Below are 20,891 nucleotides of genomic sequence, written 5' to 3' on the forward strand. Positions count from 1 at the left end.
TTGTTAGAAATTTATATCTACTATAATATCTATTTATGTTTCATTGTTTTTTTTTTTATTTACAAGCCGGTGTTTTATTATTGTTGATTTAATTTTTATCTTTAATTTTTTTATTTTTATATTGAAATATTAAATTGTAGAATTATTGATGAAGAGTTGGATGAATACGAAACATTTTCTCATTTGAAATTTTTAAAAAATTTAATAATGAATTTAATCTGGTGTATGTAACATTCGTATTGTGCTTTTTCAATAGATTGGGATACCACGTTGATTCAAGCCTTGGAAACTTTTTAATTTTTATAATTGTTCGGGGGATTCATTCTGTCATTGTTTCAGAGAAAATGCAAGGATACGGCTGATTGATTGATTGACTATGCGTGTGTACATATACCTGGCAGGGTTGGGGGTCTGCCTGCTGCTAGCAGGCCGGCTAACCTACTGTGGCGCAATGGAACAGGAATACAGCTATACAGGTAGAAATTGTTCGAGACGTAAAATACGTTGGTTTGATTTTTATTTGAATTCATTGGTTCAAGAGGTGGGATTGCTAATCCCTTTTGGAAGCACCAATTCGAATATTAAGTAAATACCTTATAAATTATTCTTTAAGATCCAAGTGAAGTAACTAATTAGAAGCAGCTAAATCTCGGATCTTGACCAATGAGAGATTGTTTAAAACAAATCGGTGTTTGACTTTGATGTACATCCAAAGTTTCCGCTTTGGATGTACATCTAAGCTGTTGTAGATAAACTCTTTTTCGTTCAAAAAATTAGATCTCAGATTTCCATCGCTCTCTACACACCCTCAATCTTTATTTTAATTCCTATTTTAAAGAAATTTCTTACGGCGGTAGGCGATTATATCAATATAATGAAGACAACTTTTTTATTTAGGTTTTCATTGTTAAAAAGCTTTTTTCGAATTACAAGTTTGTAAATTAATTAATGAGAAGCTTTTTTGATTAACAGCTTCTCTTTATTTCCATGTTTTAGTGTGTCCACTGTCTCATGTTGTTTAAAAGCTTGAAATAAATCAAAATTAAATTCGAAAGTAGTTTTCATTATATTGATAAAAAAATGTACTTTCTTGGAAGTATTTTAGACACTTGTAGAAGCCTGACTTTTAGTTAAAAGAAAATATGATTTTGTCCTAAATGTTAAAATTAGAATTGAGTTTGCATAAATGCGCAAACAGTTTCACTGATATTTCGCAAACTTGTTCAATCTCGGATTTTACACTAGTCATTCTTAGTATGTTAAACGAGTAACATATGAATAAATAAACTTGTGAAAATATGTTATTATTCTGAGTTATTGAGACTTCCATACACTCTCAGTTTGAGCGGTTTTTGGATTATTTTTCAATCCTAAATTAAAAAAAGTTTAGATCGGTTGGAAAAAAATTAATAAAAACATAATTTAGAACAAGGATGTAATGCAAGGAAAGTTATTTCAGAAGTGTACGGATTTTTTATTACTGCAGTGTACTGTCTCTGTAAACACAAGACGGCTGTCACAGCCTGACATTGGATCCATCTTTCACATAAAAAATCAATGAAATATTCTGGTCAAAGGAAACTATTATGTGAATTATCAAAATTTTCAAAATTTAATGCTTTAAACCTCCTCGGATACTAAACGAACACTGATGCATCTATTCTTGTTTACAAATCCGCCCAAAGAGAACTGGTTTCAATATGTACGCAGAGTATACACGACCGCAATTAACTTTCCTTGCATTACATTTAGAAGAGGACACTAATCCGGAAGTAACAATACGACCTCCCTCTACCCTGGCTCCTCCTGTAGACGATCCTATACTGCCCCTGTGCCCCCCGAAACCGGTGTTTAAGGAGAACTCGCGGAAAAACCTTCTCCTAGTGAGCACTCTTGATGGGCAGATTTCAGCACTGGATTTAAACAAGGAAAAACAGCATTTTATCAAAATAATCAAGCTTGTTATTTAACTTTCTGTCGTTTTGATTTTAAATTATTATGTAAGACATTTACACATTTAGGATTTAAAGGACATACACATTTAGGATTTAAAGGACATACACATTTTATCATTTAAATTTTTGATAACCCTGAACCATTTTACAAATACCATTATTATTAGGGAACTTTATATTCTTCAGTAAAATATAAAAAAGTATAATCATTATTAAAATTTTTTAAAAATTTTTATGCTTTTTAATGGGAAAATCAACTGTTTTCTCAACTGTCGACTTAATTTTTTTAAGTAACTTTATTTTTAGAGATATATGTTCGAATCCCAACGGTATTCTTCAAACCTTTGAATGAGCAAAAAAAACTCTGATATCCCTGTGTTTCCATCTAAAAATTTATATTTAAAAAAAAAAATGATATCCCTATGTTTCCATTTAAAATTTACATTTTTCAATTACGGTTGCTTCAAAAAAAAACTCTGATATCCCTGTGTTTCCATCTAAAAATTCATATTTTTCAATTACGTTTGCTTCAAAAAATAAACTCTGATTTCCCTGTGTTTCCATCTAAAAATTGATATTTTTCAATTACGGTTGCTTCGTAAAAAAAACTCTGATATCTCCGTGTTTCCATCTAAAAATTGATAATTTTACTGTTGCTACGAATAAACTCTGATATCCATTCTGAAAATTTATAATTTTCAATTACGTTGCTACAAAAAAAAACTTAAGATTGTTGCTTTCAAGAAAAGGCAGCAGTTATTTTCAAGAAAAAAAGCTATTAATATTCGTTTTGAATAAGAAACATTTGCGAGCAGTCCCGTTAAGTTTGATTAAAATGCTGGGGTTGTTAGGAAGGTGAAATGTTCTGGAGTGTTTCAACCTTCCCTGGTTCCATGCTTTCATCAACCATCTCAAATATGGATCTTGACAATAGGGGACACTTTGTCAAGCTTATACCTTCCCTTACAGGTAGTTCCTTCCTTTCTTTATAGGCAGTTTCTTCCTTTCTTCGTAGCTAGTTCCTTCCTTTTTTTTGGAAGTTCCTTCCTCTCTTTATAGGCAGTTCCCCCCTTTCTTTCAGGTAGTTCCTTCCTTTCATTATAAATTGTTTCTTCCTTTCTTCATCGGTAGTTCCTTCCCTTCTTTGTAGCTAGTTCCTTCCTTTCTTTATAGGTAGGTCCTTCCATTCTTTATGAGTAGTCCCTTCTTTTTTGTATATGTAGCTCCTTGTTTGAATAGGTAGTTCCTTTCTTTCAGTATTGGTAGTTTCTTCCTTTCTGTATAGGTAGTTCCTTCCTTTCTTTGCAGGTAGTTCCTTCCTTCCCTAGCAGGTAGTATTTTCCTTTCCTTTGTCAAATGTTTATGCCCTTAAGAATTTCTCTAGGCGGTCTGGGTTGCCCAAAATGGGGCTTCTTGCAGATCTTATCTCACATATCACAAGTAGTAAGTCTATTTATTCCAGCTTAAATAATTTTAACTCTAATCCTATTTTTCTTAAGGTCGTCTCTATAAATTCAATGGCGATGTAGTAGAACCTATTCCTATGGATGTAGACAGTCTTCTTGGGTCTTCATTGAAGTAAGTTCTGTCTTCAAAAATTTCTAGCTTACCCCTTCCGATGATAAGTACGCAGTGATAACCTTATTGATAATAATTAATGATTTACATATGTATTTTCTAACATACCCTTAACGCTTGATAACAACTTTAAAGTGAAGCTTTAATGTGACCTTTTATTGTAGAATGCAGGAGAATATGGTGGTGACAGGTGGGAAGGAAAGTAGAACCTATGGGATACTTCTTGATACAGGTTGGATAACAAACATTTTTTATGTGAAAACTGAATTGATATCCATTGCATTTACTTTTAAATTCAGGGTTACTGCCTTTGATCGGAACTGGAAACTATTGTGTCGGATGCTCATAATCCCGATCGATCTCGATATCCACTTTTTGCAAATATATTTTTTGGGTCTATTAAAAACTATAACTTTCCAATTTCCATATCTTCATTTTAGTTATTCCTCCCCTTAACGCTCCCTATAAACCCTGACTGGGTACGATTACCATGTGGGATATTGTATGAAGATTGAAGTAATCTGCAGATTTACAAAAGATCGAGACCAAGCATTCAAAACTTTGAATATTTAGGAGAAATATTGTATGAATGTTCAATGAACGAGTGCACAAACTTCCAACAAACATCTAAGGTATGGAAGGGGACGGTCATTAGAAGGCCAAACACTGAATTCGTTTCTACTACTGTATTGACTGGGTTCCTAGCTTTCATTTGATATACATTAAGCCATAGCTGTAACATTTCCAATTAGAAGGTCATTTGAGGTCGGTAGAGGTCATTAGAAATTCAAACACTGAATTCGTTGATACTACTGTATTGCCTGGGTTGCTAGCTTTCATTTGATATACATAAAGCCATAGTTGTAACATTTTCAATTTGAAGGTCATTTGAGGTCGTTATAGGTCGGTAGAGGTCATTAGAAGGTCAAAGACTGAATTCGTTGCTACTACTGTATTTCCTGGGTTCCTAGCTTTCGCTTAATATGCATAAAGCCATAGTTATAGCATTTTGAATTTGAAGGTCATTAGAGGTCGTTATAGGTTGTTAGAGGTAATTAGAAGGTCAAACACTGAATTTGTTGCTGTAACTGTATTATTTGGGTACCTAGCTTTCGTTTGATATGCATAATAAATAAATAAAACAGTCACCCTTCAATCCAAGCCATAGTTATAACATTTTAAATTTGAAGGTCATTAGAGGTCGTTATAGGTCGTTAGAGGTCATTAGAAGGTCAAACACTGAATTCGTTGCTACGATTGTATTGCCTGGGTTCCTAACTTTCGTTTGATATATATAGATATATAGCCATAGTTATAACATTTTCAATTTTAAGGTCGTTATAGGTCGTTAGAGGTCATTAGAAGTTCAAACACTGAATTCGTTGATACTACTGTATTGCCTGGGTTGCTAGCTTTCATTTGATATACATAAAGCCATAGTTGTAACTTTTTTAATTTGAAGGTCATTTGAGGTCGTTATAGGTCGGTAGAGGTCATTAGAAGGTCAAACACTGAGTTCGTTGCTACTACTGTATTGCCTGGGTTCCTAGCTTTCGCTTGGCATGCATAAAGCCATTGTTATAACATTTTGAATTTGAAGGTCATTAGAGGTCGTTTTTGGTCGGTAGACGTCATTACAAGGTCAAAGCCATAGTTGTAACATTTTCAATTTGAAGGTCATTTGAGGTCGCTATAGGTCGGTAGAGTCATTAGAAGCTCAAACACTGGATTTGTTGCTACTACTATATTGCCTGGGTTCCTAGCTTTCGCTTGATACAAATAAAGCCATTGTTATAACATTTTGAATTTGAAGGTCATTAGAGGTCGTTATAGATCGTTAATGGTAATTAAAAGGTCTAACACTGAATTTGTTGCTGTAACTGTATTATTTGGGTACCTAGCTTTCGTTTGATATGTATAATAAATAAATTTAAAAAGTCACCCTTCAATCCAAGCCATGTTTTTAACATTATAGGTCGTTACAGGTCATTAGAAGGTCAAACACTGAATTCGTTTCTACTACTGTATTGCCTGGGTTCTTAGCTTTCATTTGATATACATAAAGCCATAGTTATAACATTTTCAATTTGAAGGTCATTTAAGGTCGTTATAGGTCAGTGGAGGTCATTAGAAAGTCGAACACTGAATTCGTTGCTGCTACTGTATTGCCTGGGTTTCATGCTTTCGTTTGATATGCATGAACCCATAGTTGAAACCATTTCTAATTGTCAAGGTCATTAAAGGTCATTCGATGTCATTCGAGGTCATTAGAGGTCATTAGTGTAAATTTATTTTTCATTTTAGGATAATAGATCATCAATTAGGCGCGCTGCCCAAAAATTGGAAGATTTGAACCAAATATGAAGGCAGGGACCCCTCCTCCCCCCCTACATCAAATAGGACATCTCCGCCATCTCCTTTCTATAAAGCGAACAACATTGTTAACAATGTGAACAATGTCTAGTATCATCTATTTTATAGATGAGAAGAAAAAATTTCAGTTCTTAATCTAAAATTAGTTATTTAAGGAGATCTTAGTAGTGCAGAGAAACACACAAACTGTCCGTGCACATACCCCAAGGTACCCTCTATATTCTAACATTTCTTTTCCTGTCTTTTCTTACCCTTTTAAGCTTTTCTTATCTTATCTGGCCTTTTCTCATATTTTCTGTCCTTTCTTTATCTTTCTTTACCCTTTATAGCTTTTCTAACCTTTTTTGGCCTTTATTGTTTACCTTTCCTCATCTTTTCTTAACATTTTCCTACCTTTTTTTTGATATATTTTGATCTGTGTATCTGACCTAAACAGACCTTTTCTAATCGTTTCCGACCTTTTCTATTTTGTATTAGACGAAAACTGACCTTATCTGACGTGAACTTTCAGGACAGGAGATCAGAAATGGAATTTCTCAGTGAGTCTTCACGATGTTTCCTACCATCCTTCAGATGATCCTTGTACAGAGGAAGACGACGATGGGGTGGATCTATTAGATATCCAGGTAAATTAATTAAAGGAATTGTTCATCGATTTGGTTGGATTTGTTAGATATCCAGGTAAGTTAAAGGGATTGTTCACCTATTTGGGTGGATCTATTAGATATCCAGGTAAATTAAAGGGATTGTTCATCTATTTGGTTGGATCTACTAGATATCCAGGTAAATTAATTAAAGGGATTGTTCATCTATTTGGTTGAATCTATTAGATATCCAGGTAAATTAATTAAAGGGATTGTTCATTTATTTGGTTGGATCTAATAGATATCCAGGTAAATTAATTAAAGGGATTGTTCATCTATTTGGGTGGATCTATTAGATATCGAGAGCTGAAAACTTTAGAATGGTGGATATCAAGATCAAAGCTTTTTCTTAAACTCAAGATTAAGTATTGCTTGTTCTTCTCTTGTTATTAATTTTCAGATTAATTAACAGATCGGGATTAAGGATATCCCATTCTAAAGTTTTCTGCTCAGGTAATTGCATTAAAGGGATTGTAAGTTTAGAACACGACTAAGCAAATCTTACCACCGTTCATAGATTTCCCTATGGGGGTGAGTATTAACAACTTTCCTTCAAAATAAGAATAATTTGGTTATGAATTATGACCCATTACGCCTCTTAACAACGGGCTGTGGAGTTGCTTAACATTACACTTACTTACAGTCATTCACTTTAAGTTTCTCTGTTTAGATTCATTATTTTATTTTATATCTAGGACGACTTTAGTTTGAAGACGGTAGTCCCTGACGGTATGATCTGTGCCACTAGGTCTGAGGACCAGAACCTTATCAAGTGGAAGAGAAAGTTTCAGGCTCCTATTGTAGATGTGTGGAGGTGATTTTCAAGATTTATTTAATTTAGCAATAAGTGTAAATGTTTTCGTTTTACTCATAGATTTTAAGAGATTAGAGGGAAAAGAGTGTTATGTTATTGTACAGATTTTAATGATTCACGTGGCATTCATTTTCGTAAATAACGACCAGATTTTCACATCTTGGAAGTATTATTGAAGGGAAGGAAAGGAAAGGGATGGGATGGAGAAAGGAAAGGAAAGGAAAGGAAAGGAAAGGAAAGGAAAGGAAAGGAAAGGAAAGGAAAGGAAAGGAAAGGAAAGGAAAGGAAAGGGGGTTTTACTCCTTTTTTTTTGCATACCATTAATTCTTACAATCTTAATATTTAGATTGAAGAATGGAGAACTGAGTAAGGTAAATCTGTTCTCTAAGAACCATATCCCTAAGCGGAATGTTCTCCTGGACGATGATGACGACGTTGACGACGATGAGAATCCGTCCCTGTACATTGGGAAGCACAACAACCAGCTGTACATACAGGAGTCTGTACAGTTACGTAGAGATGCAGATTCAGCTTTACATGAGTACAGTCTGAACCCGGCAGGTTCAGAACTCGCATATCCAAGGTAACAATGAAAGATATAAAGCGACATTTTCTAGAAATAAGTTTCTTCCTCACTTCTTTTATCGTGCACATGAATTTCAAAACATTTCAGAGAATAAAAAATAACAATAAAAATACTGAAAACTTACCAATAACTTATATCTTTGCAATCTGAAGGTGTAAAACTTTGATATTTCAAACTCAGATTATCTAAGGTGCACGACATTGAGTTGCAAGGATATTGGATTTAGAAGATCAGAGTTTGTGGCAAAGACTTAATTCATTTTTTATATTTTATGATTCTGTTTGACCAGTTTGTGTATTTTTAGAGTAACCTGGAAGCCCTATTTGGTGAGTCCGAGTCGAACCCCGGTGTTTAACCTTGGTACACCCAACCCGGACCTGGGGCTCATCACATTCGAACAAACCATACGACGGGGAGACTCTAAGAACACGGCGCTAGCGATCACGGCAAATAATGCAGAATATCCATATGACTCTGGACTCTATCTCTATCCTGGAATGAAATAAAACACAAATTTTCTTTAAAACAAATAACAAGCTTTACAGAAACCCATTAAGTTGGCTAAATTTTAACAGTTTAACGTGTTTATGTGATTCTTGACTTTGGGTACTTGGTTATTAGGTAATTAGGCAAATGGTAAAGGGTATCAAATATATCGTATGTTCAGGAGGATTATTAATTATTATTATTATTTTTATATTTATTATTTATTATTATCATTATCATTATCATTATCATTTTCATTTAACCTATAGTCAAAGTAGCATGTCCTGGTATGTTACCTTGAGCTCCAGGGTCGAGCGTTCGTCAGTTGTTGGTTATGCACTTTAAAATTACGCTGACCGTCCCTTTGTTGTTCATTTGAATAAAGCGAAAAGACTCTTCAATGATTTAAATTCATTTGTATCAGACACTACTTCACTAAATCCTGATGATACCATTACCAACATGACGACCATCCTCGGGGGTCAGGAGGTTGAGGAGGAGGAGGCTGAACCACAGAACACCATCGAGTACATCTCCAGAGGTCTATCTTACTACTGGATGGAAGTCATATTTATTTCGCTTGTTACGGCCGTTATGATGAACGTGCTGATCACTCGACCAATCATTCATCAGATGCGAGATAATTTCCAGGTAGAGATTATTTGAGATATTATTTATAAAAGCTTCCCTAAAAACGGTTGTAATGTTTGGTAATGTCAAAAAGCTTTTAAGTATAAAAATCTAATGAGGTAGTCAGATAATTATTCTAGAACAGCTGCATAAAGTAATTTTTAAAACCATTGCATTTCTTTCTCTGTTCTTAATGATATCATGGGATCACTTTTGATTTTTCAAGAAAAAGTATTTTTGGAATTTTAAAAGTTTTTAAGAAACTAATTTTGAAGAAGCTTTTTGACTGTTTTTCATAGACCGTGTATTTTAAATCAAATATGGGATGGAAAACATAAGCTCCAAATCAGTTTAAATTTGATTTTGTTGACACATTTTGTAGACCCTGCAGACTGAGAAGGCCAAGGAGGTGGTGAGAGAAGTTTTTGTCGAAGTCCCAGTTCCATCCTTCTCAGGGTTTCCGTCAACACCAAGTGTTGGAACAAACTCGAGTTCAGGACCTGATTTCTCCACCATAGACAGACAAAACTCCGAGTTCAGCTCCAGGTACCTCTCGGACTTCGAGCCAGTGCAGTGCTTGGGACGAGGAGGGTTCGGAGTTGTGTTTGAATCTAAGAATAAGTATGATGATATTCATTATGCGGTGAAACGAATAACGTTGCCAAGCTCAGAAGAGTCTAAAAAGAAGGTTATGAGGGAGGTAAAGCTTCATGCTAAACTGGATCATAAACACATAGGTATGACAACTTTTATATGAACGTTTCATAGAATTATTTATTGTAATTTACTTAATATTTTCCTATAAAATATGTATTGCTAAAGCAAAGTTTGATTTTTTCCGCGTTTAGTTCGTTACTTCAGCACGTGGTTGGAAAGTCCGCCGCCCGGGTGGCAGGAAACAGCTGATTCCTGGTTTCAAGACCAAGATGTCGGAACAGGACCAACACCATTTGATCCTACAGCGACAGGTATTCTATCAAAATAAGCATATCTTAGCTTTTTTACAGTTGTTTGAGGCAGGGTAGGGAGGATGACTCAATCACACTGGCTGAATTTCATTCTGTTAATGCTTTTTAAGTTTGTTGTGAAAATATAATTAGATCGAATTGTTTTTATTACTTTTTTGATGATATAATATGCTGAGAATTTTACGATGTCTTTAATAGAAATGAATCGTGTGAAATATTGATAAATATCTTATATTTTATTTTACAAAAGAAATCATTTATTTAAACCTGAAGAACAGTCCAACTAACACAAACGGAGCTGATTGAAAGTCGTCTTAATTGTAAGGCGTAGTTCGGTGACTCCAGTTCTTAAAGGGTCTGTAAACGTATTTTAAAGTGACCCTCCATTTATATGTTCGATCAAAGCTTTGTCTAATCAATCATGAACCTATGCTCAGGCTGATAACTTTTTATTTATATTATTTTCGATGGTGGTTTCTCTTATGTTGGTTGTGCATTTCGAATTTCAAAAAAACAATGTAGACATTTTTAGAAATAATTACTTATAAAGCTAAAATCGACGGCATTTCTGCATTATTGATTAGATAAAGGTGTCAAGGGTACCGTAGTGAATCAGACATGTTCATCTTTAAATGGAAAGTCACTTGAAGTTACAACGACAATCCCTTTTATGTTTGTTAATTGTTGAAATTAAGATTAAACGGTTTGGAAACCTGATCTTATGATGATATTAATATGCTGCACTTGTATAGTACATCTCAAACATGCAACATATCATTTAATTGGGGCCTTCAATAATTAACCTGTACATTTTGAATTCATACTTTTATTTGTGGAATTTTCCTACAACAAAAAAAAACGCTATTCCAGAACTTGCAGATTATTATTAATTATAATTTTAAAAATGAATGTGTTTTCTTTTTTAAAAATAAGGGAAGCAAAAAAGAAGAATGAATTCATCTGTTGAAAAAATCAGCTACTCCGAATATGGTTTTTTTTCACAGATTGGTTCCAGGATCCGGATCCGCATCAAAATTAAATTAATCTTCAGCACTGCTTTTAAGATTTCTTTTCTTAACACATAAAATATGATTATACATAGATGATTCTTATTTAAAGGGACTGTCAGCGTAATTTCAAGTTTCCTTCCATAGATATCAGTGCCCGCTTCACAACGGTACCCTTGAATCCTTTATCTTATCACTAATGTGGAAGATATTGTTTAGTTCTGATCATTTCTATACGTTTTCCTACAGTGGGAATGCGTAAGTCACTTTTGTAACAATTAAAACTAACTAATTAGTGTTCAGAATTATAAAAACATATATCTAGTTCATACTTGATCAGACAAATCTTTTACTGATACATCCGTCGTAAATGCGGACATTGCCATCTTTGCATGGAGGATCACTTTAAGTCTCTTTAAAAAAACTTTTCACGATGTTTAGATTACTCTATGTCGATTGTTGAGGGTGTAAAGAAGAATGATAATCCTCTTAAACCGTTTTCCATGTCCTCGACTCGATCAAGACAAGAGAACAGCTCTGGGAAATACCGGTGCAACGCCTTAGATAGAACTGGTGAACAGTCTTTTAGTATAACCTTTGAGGATTCTAGTAGTGAACTTTGGGATAAAAATGTATCACGGAACAGTGACTCTCGAAGTGATTCAAGTGATGATAGTGATTGTGATAGCATAGGCAGTCCACAGTTAGCTGAAGATACAACTGGAGGCATAGTTTTTGAAACGGATCCATTAGAGATTAAGGTTAGTTTTATCATGTTCTCTAGTTTTGAGTTAGTTTTTTAAAATGCCTTGCACAGAGCTAAGAGAGTAATAGAGATCAATTGAAACCTATAATATGCGATATTTTCCACAGCAGGTTCTATTGTGTGCAAGTATAGTACACAATCAATCAGCAAACATCTGTATTCAGGGATATTTAAGGACCCTTTAAATACGTTATACAAAATTTTCAAAAATAGACTAAATTCATAAATGTTATGTTTCATGTTATAAATGGAGTATTTCTGTAAAAGTGTAAAATCTATCCCTTGAATGGGTATTCTATGCAACAAGTGGCCGTTAGATGGCAGTCAAAAAAAACCTTTCTTGAAACTGTAGCATGGCGTGCCGGGACACTTTAGGCCTGTTTATAGCCTATCCAGGTAGAGCAAATGCGCAGTCTTGTCAGTCTGTGGCTTTACAACATCAATGCAATTGGTTAATCTTAATTGAGATTTTTTTTAAATTATTGAAGTGCATAAGAGGCAATCGCGATTTATAATTGATAGCATTATTTAAGCCATCCAATAATTTAGGGAAGTGTGGAAGCTATAGCTGTAGATATGGATAATACTAGCAGTGGTCCTTTTAAAAAATTCAAGCAATCAAAATCAGGATCTTCAGGTTATACCAATTCACATCGGACAGGGACAGAAATAGGTGTTTGAAACTTTACTGGAAATGGAATTGGGGGATTGGGACTTGGAATAGGACAGGGACTTGGAATAGGACAGGGACTTGGAATAGGACAAGGACTTGAAATAGGACAAGGACTTAAAATAGGAAAAGAACTTGGAATAGGACAAGGACTTGGAATAGAACAAGAACTTGGAATAGAACAAGGACTTGGAATAGAACAAGGACTTGGAATAGGACAAGGACTTGGAATAGGACAGAGACTTGGAATAGGAAAAAGACTTGTAACAGGATGATGACTTAGAATAGGACAATGACTTTGAATAGGACAGAGACTTGGAATAGGAAAAAGACTTGTGACAGGATGAGGACTTGTAATAGGACAATGAGTTTGAATAGGACAGAGACTTGGAATAGGAAAAAGACTTGTAACAGGATGACGACTTGGAATAGGACAAGGACTTGGAATAGGACAAGGACTTGAAATAGGATTGGAATAGAATAAGGACTTGAAATAGGACAAGGACTTGGAATAGGACAAGGACTTGGAATAAGATTGGAATAGAATAAGGACTTGTAATAGGACAAGGACTTGTAATAGGACAAGGACTTGTAATAGGACAAGGACTTGTAATAGGACAAATAGAGATAAAGAACGGACCCCATTTTTAGAACTTAAATCAGATGCAAAATGAGAGACAAAATTTAAAGAGAAGTACTAAAGTTATTAGAAGTCTGTACAGTGTACACTACTATGTATATTACAAATTTGATATATTTATATTTTAGAGAGTTTATCCTGTTATGATGCCTTGGATTGGGATATAAACCAAAATTCTGGAAGCTCAAAAGGAAACATTTTTATTTCTTATCTAATTCAAGATGTTTTGAAATCAATATTATATTTTTAAATAAATTTTTTTATATATATTGTCGAAAATTGCTTTTTGTGTAATCCATTGGCCTGTTCATTATTTATAAAGAGAAAATGTTAAGCTAAATTGACGTTTCTCCAAGAAACTTTGGAATAAAATAAAAAATGTGTAACTTTGTAGAAACTAGAAGCCGAGCCAAATCCTACCTTTATATAGTAATGCAGCTGTGTAGAAAGGATACGCTCCGAGATTGGCTAAGAAACAATAGGAACCCTACAATTCATTTTTTATTTTTGTTCTTTTCTGATTTTAGCTGATTTTTAGGGGCAATGATGAAACTTTGATTCCAAAGCTTTTTTTCCTTTTTTAAACGTTGTGTTTGAAGTAAAATTGAAGAAATGTTGTATAATTATTGATGTTTTAAGTATTGCTGATCACTGTTTGTTCATCGATTTTAACTTTATTTTTGTGAAACCCAGACTACTTTACGATCCATTCGGTTTAATACCTTACCTTTCAATCTACTGGTAAACTTATTTACGTTTTAACTAGATAACATTCACATGTAATAGCTTTAATATCGTCTTATTCCTCAATTAAGGTCACAGTGTACAGTGTACAGTGTACACTATTAATGAATGATTGATTGTGTCTAGTGTCAGATCAGAAAGTGAGATTTTATCTGTTTTTTCTCAAATCTGCGTTGGTGTACACTATGTACACAGGTAACTCAATACTTAAAAATCCATTAGAAGGATTTCAGTATCTTCCTTTACTTTACGTTAGAAAATTATTTAATGATTACCTTTCTTACGATTTTTTTCAAAATTTTCGGTTTTCCGATTTACTCATTTGAAAATTGCAATTTTAAAATGTTGTATGATTTGTCTTTTATTTGAATAAGCTGTATTTTATGAAGTAATTTGTTTTATTGACGAGGTTAAAACATGAAATTTAAATATCATTTCATATTTACTCACGAAATGTTTAGGAATGTTTAAGAAGCATTATGGCAGCGGTTTAAGAGAAAAATATTCTTTGTCACAAACTCGGACTTTTTTATTCCTATTTCTTTGCAACCCAATATAGGAGGTTTTTCAAACTGTAAATTATGTTTTATTAAATAATCTAAGTTCGAAATATTAGGTTGCAAAGATATAGGAATCCGAAAACTAGAATTTGTGGCAAACACTCAATTCCATTAAAATGGGGGATTTCTGAGTTTTAAATTTATAGAGATCGTGTTAATACTGCTCATAATTTTGAATAACATTTTCATGATATCGAAATGCGTTCTTTATTTGGATAGTTCGAACAAAATGTTACGGGTTATGGTTTAAAAGTGACAATGCATCAAAAAAGATATATAAATAAATTTTTTATTTTAGGCAAGGTCTGATTCATCGAGATTTAAAACCTTCAAATATATACTTTGCACCCGACGGAGCTATTAAAATCGGCGATTTCGGTCTAGTGACTGGCACTGTACTAGATACTGGCGGGTATGGTGATTCGACTAGAAATGAAGGGTAAGCTTTGTTTAAAATATATTTTCAATTCAATTCTTTCGTAATAGACCGGTTGTACTTGAGAGATGTGTTCAGTAAAACTAAGAATGTTAGCAAAATCAATGATAATATTTAGTTAGTGGAAGTAGGAAAATAGACCGGTTGTACTGGAGAGATGTGTTCAGTAAATCTAAGAATGTTAGCAAAATCAATGATAATATTTAGTTAGTGGAAGTAGGAAAATGATTTAAAAGCTCATATTTCACCCATAAAATTGCCTTTGATTAGCTTAAAGTCGCTAAAATACGTTTTGTAATTATAAACTGTAACAAATTTGGAAATAAGGCCAAAACAGGCACATTTTTAGAGATATATATATCAGTTGTTGTCGTAAATTTATGGTAAATTTATGGTAAATTTATGGTAAATTTATTTATAATCACAATTAAGGGGAGAAAAATTAGTAAAAGGTTAAACTGCATATGACACTACTGAACTGCACTGTACAGTACCTTGATTTGATGTGTACGGTATTTTATTGTACTTTATTGTATTGCACTGTAATGTATCGTACTGTACTGTACTGCACTGTATTGTACTGTACTGTACTGTACTGTACTGTACTGTACTAGGACTGGACTGGACTGGACTGGACTGGACTGGACTGGACTGGACTGGACTGGACTGTAATGCTCTGTAATGCTAGGTGTGAGGATGATCAGTTGACGGATCAGGTTGGTACACAGATGTACATGTCTCCAGAGCAGCTACAACAGAAACCGTACAACCACAAGGTACGTAGTACAGCTAGTGTTGGGCAACCTACTTGAACCTGTTCAACATTCAAAAGCTTGTTGTCTTTCAGTCTGCATGGTCTATTCAATAATATATTATATATTTCAAAAAGTAAGCATCTAAAAAATTACTTTTATGACATTGTTAGTTTAAGAACCCAATGTTAACCCACCGTTTTCCCCATAAAAGTTTATCCACTCAACTAATAACTAACATTTACATCCCCAAAACAAATAGTTAAAATATTGAAAATTTAATTGAGGGTGTAGGATGAACCAGAGAGAAAGTTACATCGATCCCACATTCTTTGTTTCTTTCCAATTTTTCTGTAAATAACAAGTTCTTGTAGATTTTAAAGTTTTCTGATAATTGTTTAATGGTTAAAGGGACTGAACGCGTAATTTCAAGTGACCCTCTATACAAAGATGGCATTGCCTCATTTCCAATTGTACCCTTGAAACCTTTTTCTGATCAATAATGGGAAAGATATTGTCGTGTTTCTAGGTTAAAATGTATTTAATTCAGATATTTTTTATGTTTTCCTGTAGAAAAACTATGCAAGTCACTTCTGTACAAACCACTATTGAAAACAATCAGTTTTCCAAATTATAAACATTGATATCTAATTCATACTTCCAGTGATATTCGGGCATTTTCGTCTTTGCACGGACGTTCACTTGAAAATGCGCTTACAGTCCCTTTCATCAATTTTATTTTCTCAGGTGGATATTTTTAGCCTAGGACTAATTTTTCTAGAACTTTTAGTCCCATTCTCTACTCAGGTTAGTTGTTAATAGAAAGAAAAGAATAAAATTATAATTTCTAAAAAAAATTTTAATTATTTTGTTTACGTTCTTTTTTGTAAAAAATTTGAATTATATTAATGTAATTCAAAGTATTTTAAGGGCTTCTGGTATTCCGTTTTCAGCAGCTTTTACATTTTTTAATATTTATCACATACAAAAGTATGAATTCAAAGCTTTCACTGTTGTTACATCTTTTTACAGATGTAAGTAAAATGTATAAACTATAAAGTACATTTGTAGAATTAAACAGCTGCGAGAAATAATTGCTATTTTAAATGTGAAATAAATTAATGATTAGTTTTGCTATTTTAAATGTGAAATTAATTAATGGAAAGTTTTTTAATTTTGAACTTTTTACTTATTCTCTGTAATTATTTTAAATATTCTTGACATTAATGACTTTTTAGAATTATTTTTATTTTTAATATTCTTGACATTAATGACTTTTTAGAATTATTTTTATTTTTAATATTCTTGACATTAATGACTTTTTAGAATTATTTTTATTTTAAATATTCTTGACATTAATGACTTTAGAATTATTTTTATTTTGAATATTCTTGACATTAATGACTTTTTAGAATTATTTTTATTTTAAATATTCTTGACATTAATGACTTTAGAATTATTTTTATTTTTAATATTCTTGACATTAATGACTTTTTAGAATTATTTTTATTTTGAATATTCTTGACATTAATGACTTTTTAGAATTATTTTTATTTTAAATATTCTTGACATTAATGACTTTAGAATTATTTTTATTTTGAATATTCTTGACATTAATGACTTTAGAATTATTTTTATTTTTAATATTCTTGACATTAATGACTTTTTAGAATTATTTTTATTTCATTCGTGATTCTAAGAATAATCAGATTTAGATTCTAAATTATTTACATCATATAGATAGAAACTTCTAAAATTGAATGGTTATGAAATAGTACTTGGGTATAGGCTCTAGGGTAATGCTAAAGTTTTGAAATTGTTAAAATGTTGAAAAATAAAATAAACACAGCACTCACTTTTCTATAACTAAAGCGCCACAAATTCAAATATAATTTTTGTTTTGGTCGAAACTATAATGGCACCAATTTTATTGTTATTCATAATTGTGTTTAGATGGAGAGACAGTATTCCCTTTCTCAAGTAAAGAAAGGAAATTTTCCAGAGCAAATACTTGGGAGCCCAGAGTATACACAACTTTTAGGTTTGTTTATCAATCAAGCAATATTCATTATACAAGGAACTGCCTAATTAATTACTAATAAAGTGCAGCTTAGAATTGTGAACTTTTGTGTTGGTTACTTATAATCTCGATCCCTTGATCTCGATATCCACAATAGGAACTTATAATTTGAGTATCTATAGATAACTATTAACTATATATTCCTCCCCTGATCAATGCTCCCTTCAACCCCTGTTTTGGTACGATTACCTTGCAGGATATAGAATAAAGATTAAATTAATCTGCAGATTTACAAAAGCTCAAAGATCAAGCATTTATATACACAATACAAGAGTTCCCAGCTCAAAGAAGTTATAAACAATTTTAAAGTTAGCTTAGTAGAAACAGCAATGATGTCCTTTCTTTCATTTTGATGTGTGCAGGTTGCTCTTGTGTGTCTACGTTTTCATTTATGCCTCATTTTTTGTTGTATACTACGTTTTGTTTTGTTCTTGTTGTGTAGTTTTAATGATGTTTTTCATGTGGTTGTCCTGTGTTGGATTATCAAATGATTTGTTGCGATCGATTAATTAATTGATTGATTGATTGAATAATTGATTAAATTGATTGAATCATCTGTAGATAATTTTATTACAAATGTGTCCTGTGTACCGTAGGTATGATGCTTCATCTGAAATCAGAGAACAGACCTGAAGCAGAAGAGATATTAAACTTGCCCTGGATACAGGTTTCATTAATTTTTCATTATGACATATTCAGACCTGAAGGACTGTAGAACCCGTAAATACCGTAAATAATTTCCATGTTTTTTACTTTTTCAAATATTTTTATATCTTTGTTAGAGGGGTGTGGCATTTTTTTATCATTTAACAGAAGCATAATTGTATTCCATTTTTGATTTTTGTGCAAAATTCTTCCTAAAAACACACCAGCTGGATTACAATTGTGTAAAATCAAACTAGAAAAAATGTTCGTTCCTAATTTATATGCTCTCTTCAAGGGACTGTCATCTAAATTTCAAGTAGGATTCAATTTTAAGTGAACTTCCATTTCAAGAGTTGCATGCCTTAAAATAATGGTGGTCTTTTAAGTCGTCTCCTTAACAAAGATTAGAGAACGCACAAATGCAAATTATACATTTTTTGGTTAAAATCGAAAGAATATCTTTGGCCTTTTGGCTTAAACAAAAGGTTGAAAAAGGATCCATTGTTTTAGATTGTGCAGCTCTTTAAATGGAGGGTGTCTCGATATTACGTTTACAGTCTCTTTATAAGTTTTTTTTTCCAGGGTCATGCAGATACAAGTCCTAGAAACCGATTGTCAACTTCAGGATCAGAGTCAAGCATTATTCCTCCCTTTTCTCAAACCTGTTCTTGAATAATATACAAAAGAAAATATTTTCCTCTCTTGTGTCCAATTTCATGAACATAATGATGGATTTTGCATTCTCTAATCTTCATAATTAAAAACATTGAAATAAGATCAATCTAAGATTCGGTGATGGTGATGGATCAAACCTTTTATTGAAAATATATTTCGGTCTGGGTTGACCCTCGCCAGTTCTTGAGATTGTTTAAAATCTTTATGATCGATAAACAGAACTGGGCATCGTAGAATGAGGCATGAAATATGACGATCTTAACTTTGGATATTTTCTATTCCTTGTATTTAATTTAGTTTCGAAAAAAATAGTATGTCATTGCTGAAAACCACCAATTGAAGTAAAAACTATCATTTTTGTGGAAACCCCTGTGCATTTCTCTTGCGAAAGATCACTGCTGTACCAAAATTCACCAAAAATCACGAGATAAAATCACAAGATGTTTAATCTTACTACTTGTCATTGCTGATACTGTAGAACAAACAGTATTGTACTTATAATGAATTGTATGTTATCTAAAATTACATTATCCAACTGTAAATTTTATTTTTTGCTACTTGTAAAGTAATAAATCGAAATTCACTTGAAGTTTCAATTTTCTGCAATGTGTTTATTGAATGAGCGTAATATTAAAAAACTTTTTTATTTCACACAAATAATATGTGTTTATCAAAATTGTTATATAAAACATAATATATATCCAATTATAAAATAATTATAAAATATAAGCATTTTTATCCCCTCCACCAGCGCTGATGTAAGATTTGAATTAGCCATGAACTCTCAAGGTTTACATGTCCCATTGTAGGCAACCTTAGAACCAAAGCAGTTGGCACTGCAGAAACTTCTATACGTTACTCCATCTTGTCCACAAACAAAACCGCTTAGATCTCTGTCACAGTCACAGCCCTCAGAATAACATGGACATTGTCCATTGCAGGCAACTCCAGTATTATAACATCGGGCTTTGCAATCATTGTCATATGTGTATCCATCATCTCCGCATACACTTTTATCATAGTCGTATCCTGAGCAGGAGCAAACGTTATTTGTGCACGGACATATACCCTCACATTGGACTGCAATATTATTACAATTTGCTTGGCAGTAGTTAGTGTATGTTTGTCCATTGGTCCCGCAAACAGGATCATAATAGGTTGTACAACCAGCACAACCAGTCACCGTGCCGGTACCTGTACCAGAACACGGGCATTGACCATTGCAGGCCACTCCTGTGTTATAGCATCGGGCCTTACAGTCATTATCATATGTGTACCCATCATCCCCGCATACACTTTTGCTATTGTCATAGCCAGTACAAGAACATACGGTGTTAGTACAGGGGCAAGTACCTTCACACTGCACCGGAACATTTTTGCAGTTTGCTTGGCAATAGTTTGAGTATGTTTGCCCGTCTGCACCACAAACAGGATCATAATAGGATGTACATGCTGAACATCCAGTGACCACACCTGTACCAGTGCCTGTACATGGACATTGGCCATTGCAAGCAACTCCCGTACTATAACATCGGGCCTTGCAATCATTGTCATATGTGTATCCATCATCCCCGCATACGCTTTTGTCAAAGTCATAACCTGTACATGAACAAACAGTATTTGTACAGGGGCAAGTTCCTTCGCATTTAACTGTTACATTCTTACAATTTGCCTGGCAGTAATTGGTATAAGTTTGTCCATTAGTTCCACAAACCGGTTCATTATAATTTGTACAGAGCTCGCATCCTACGACTGTGACTCCCGTGCCGGTACCTGAACATGGGCATTGTCCCAGGCAGTCTATTCCAACGTTATAGCACCGTGCTTTGCAATCGCTGTCATAGTAATATCCATCATCTCCGCAAACTCCACTTTTAGAAGA

At 33.2% G+C, this 20,891-nt stretch overlaps 2 protein-coding genes across 3 annotated transcripts; one reads left to right on the forward strand and one right to left on the reverse strand.

The window, feature by feature from the left end:
* Positions 1 to 140: 140 nt before the first annotated feature.
* On the forward strand, positions 141 to 19,598 carry LOC111695384 (eukaryotic translation initiation factor 2-alpha kinase). Of its 2 annotated transcripts, none has more exons than XM_023464702.1 (25): positions 141 to 476; positions 1,753 to 1,928; positions 2,807 to 2,924; positions 3,455 to 3,533; positions 3,698 to 3,765; positions 4,107 to 4,165; positions 6,062 to 6,114; positions 6,418 to 6,532; positions 7,246 to 7,364; positions 7,711 to 7,947; positions 8,255 to 8,445; positions 8,861 to 9,087; positions 9,449 to 9,803; positions 9,915 to 10,034; positions 11,483 to 11,802; positions 12,357 to 12,444; positions 13,246 to 13,308; positions 13,512 to 13,599; positions 13,988 to 14,056; positions 14,720 to 14,860; positions 15,546 to 15,633; positions 16,357 to 16,416; positions 17,563 to 17,650; positions 18,286 to 18,356; positions 18,917 to 19,598. In XM_023464702.1, the coding sequence occupies exons 1-25, from the start codon at positions 377 to 379 to the stop codon at positions 19,004 to 19,006; spliced, it is 3,183 nt and encodes a 1,060-aa protein (XP_023320470.1). In that variant the 5' UTR covers positions 141 to 376; the 3' UTR covers positions 19,007 to 19,598. The 2 variants fall into 2 exon arrangements, with proteins under 2 accessions (XP_023320470.1, XP_023320471.1); XM_023464703.1 differs by having other exon boundaries at positions 13,994 to 14,056.
* A 71-nt stretch (positions 19,599 to 19,669) lies between these two features.
* On the reverse strand, positions 19,670 to 20,866 carry LOC111695371 (serine protease inhibitor dipetalogastin-like). The gene is made up of 2 exons (XM_023464686.1): positions 20,830 to 20,866; positions 19,670 to 20,608 (listed from the first exon to the last, which is right to left on the reverse strand). Exons 1-2 carry the CDS (start codon positions 20,864 to 20,866, stop codon positions 19,794 to 19,796), a joined length of 852 nt encoding a protein of 283 aa, XP_023320454.1. The 3' UTR covers positions 19,670 to 19,793.
* Between the last annotated feature and the right edge of the window lie 25 nt (positions 20,867 to 20,891).

The sequence above is a fragment of the Eurytemora carolleeae genome, unplaced genomic scaffold (assembly GCF_000591075.1).
Source record: "Eurytemora carolleeae unplaced genomic scaffold, Eaff_2.0 scaffold219, whole genome shotgun sequence".
Lineage (NCBI taxonomy): Eukaryota > Metazoa > Arthropoda > Copepoda > Calanoida > Temoridae > Eurytemora > Eurytemora carolleeae.

Coding starts and splice junctions, on each gene's coding strand:
- LOC111695384 (XM_023464702.1), top strand. CDS start 377: ATGCGTGTGTACATATACCTGGCAGGGTTGGGGGTCTGCCTGCTGCTA. Junction 14,057..14,719: donor GGTGTACACTATGTACACAG/GTAACTCAATAC, acceptor TTTTTATTTTAG/GCAAGGTCTGATTCATCGAG. Junction 18,357..18,916: donor TAAACTTGCCCTGGATACAG/GTTTCATTAATT, acceptor TTTTTTTTCCAG/GGTCATGCAGATACAAGTCC.
- LOC111695371 (XM_023464686.1), bottom strand. CDS start 20,866: ATGATGGATATTACTATGACAGCGATTGCAAAGCACG. Junction 20,609..20,829: donor GACAGCGATTGCAAAGCACG/GTGCTATAACGT, acceptor GTTCATGTACAG/GTTATGACTTTGACAAAAGC.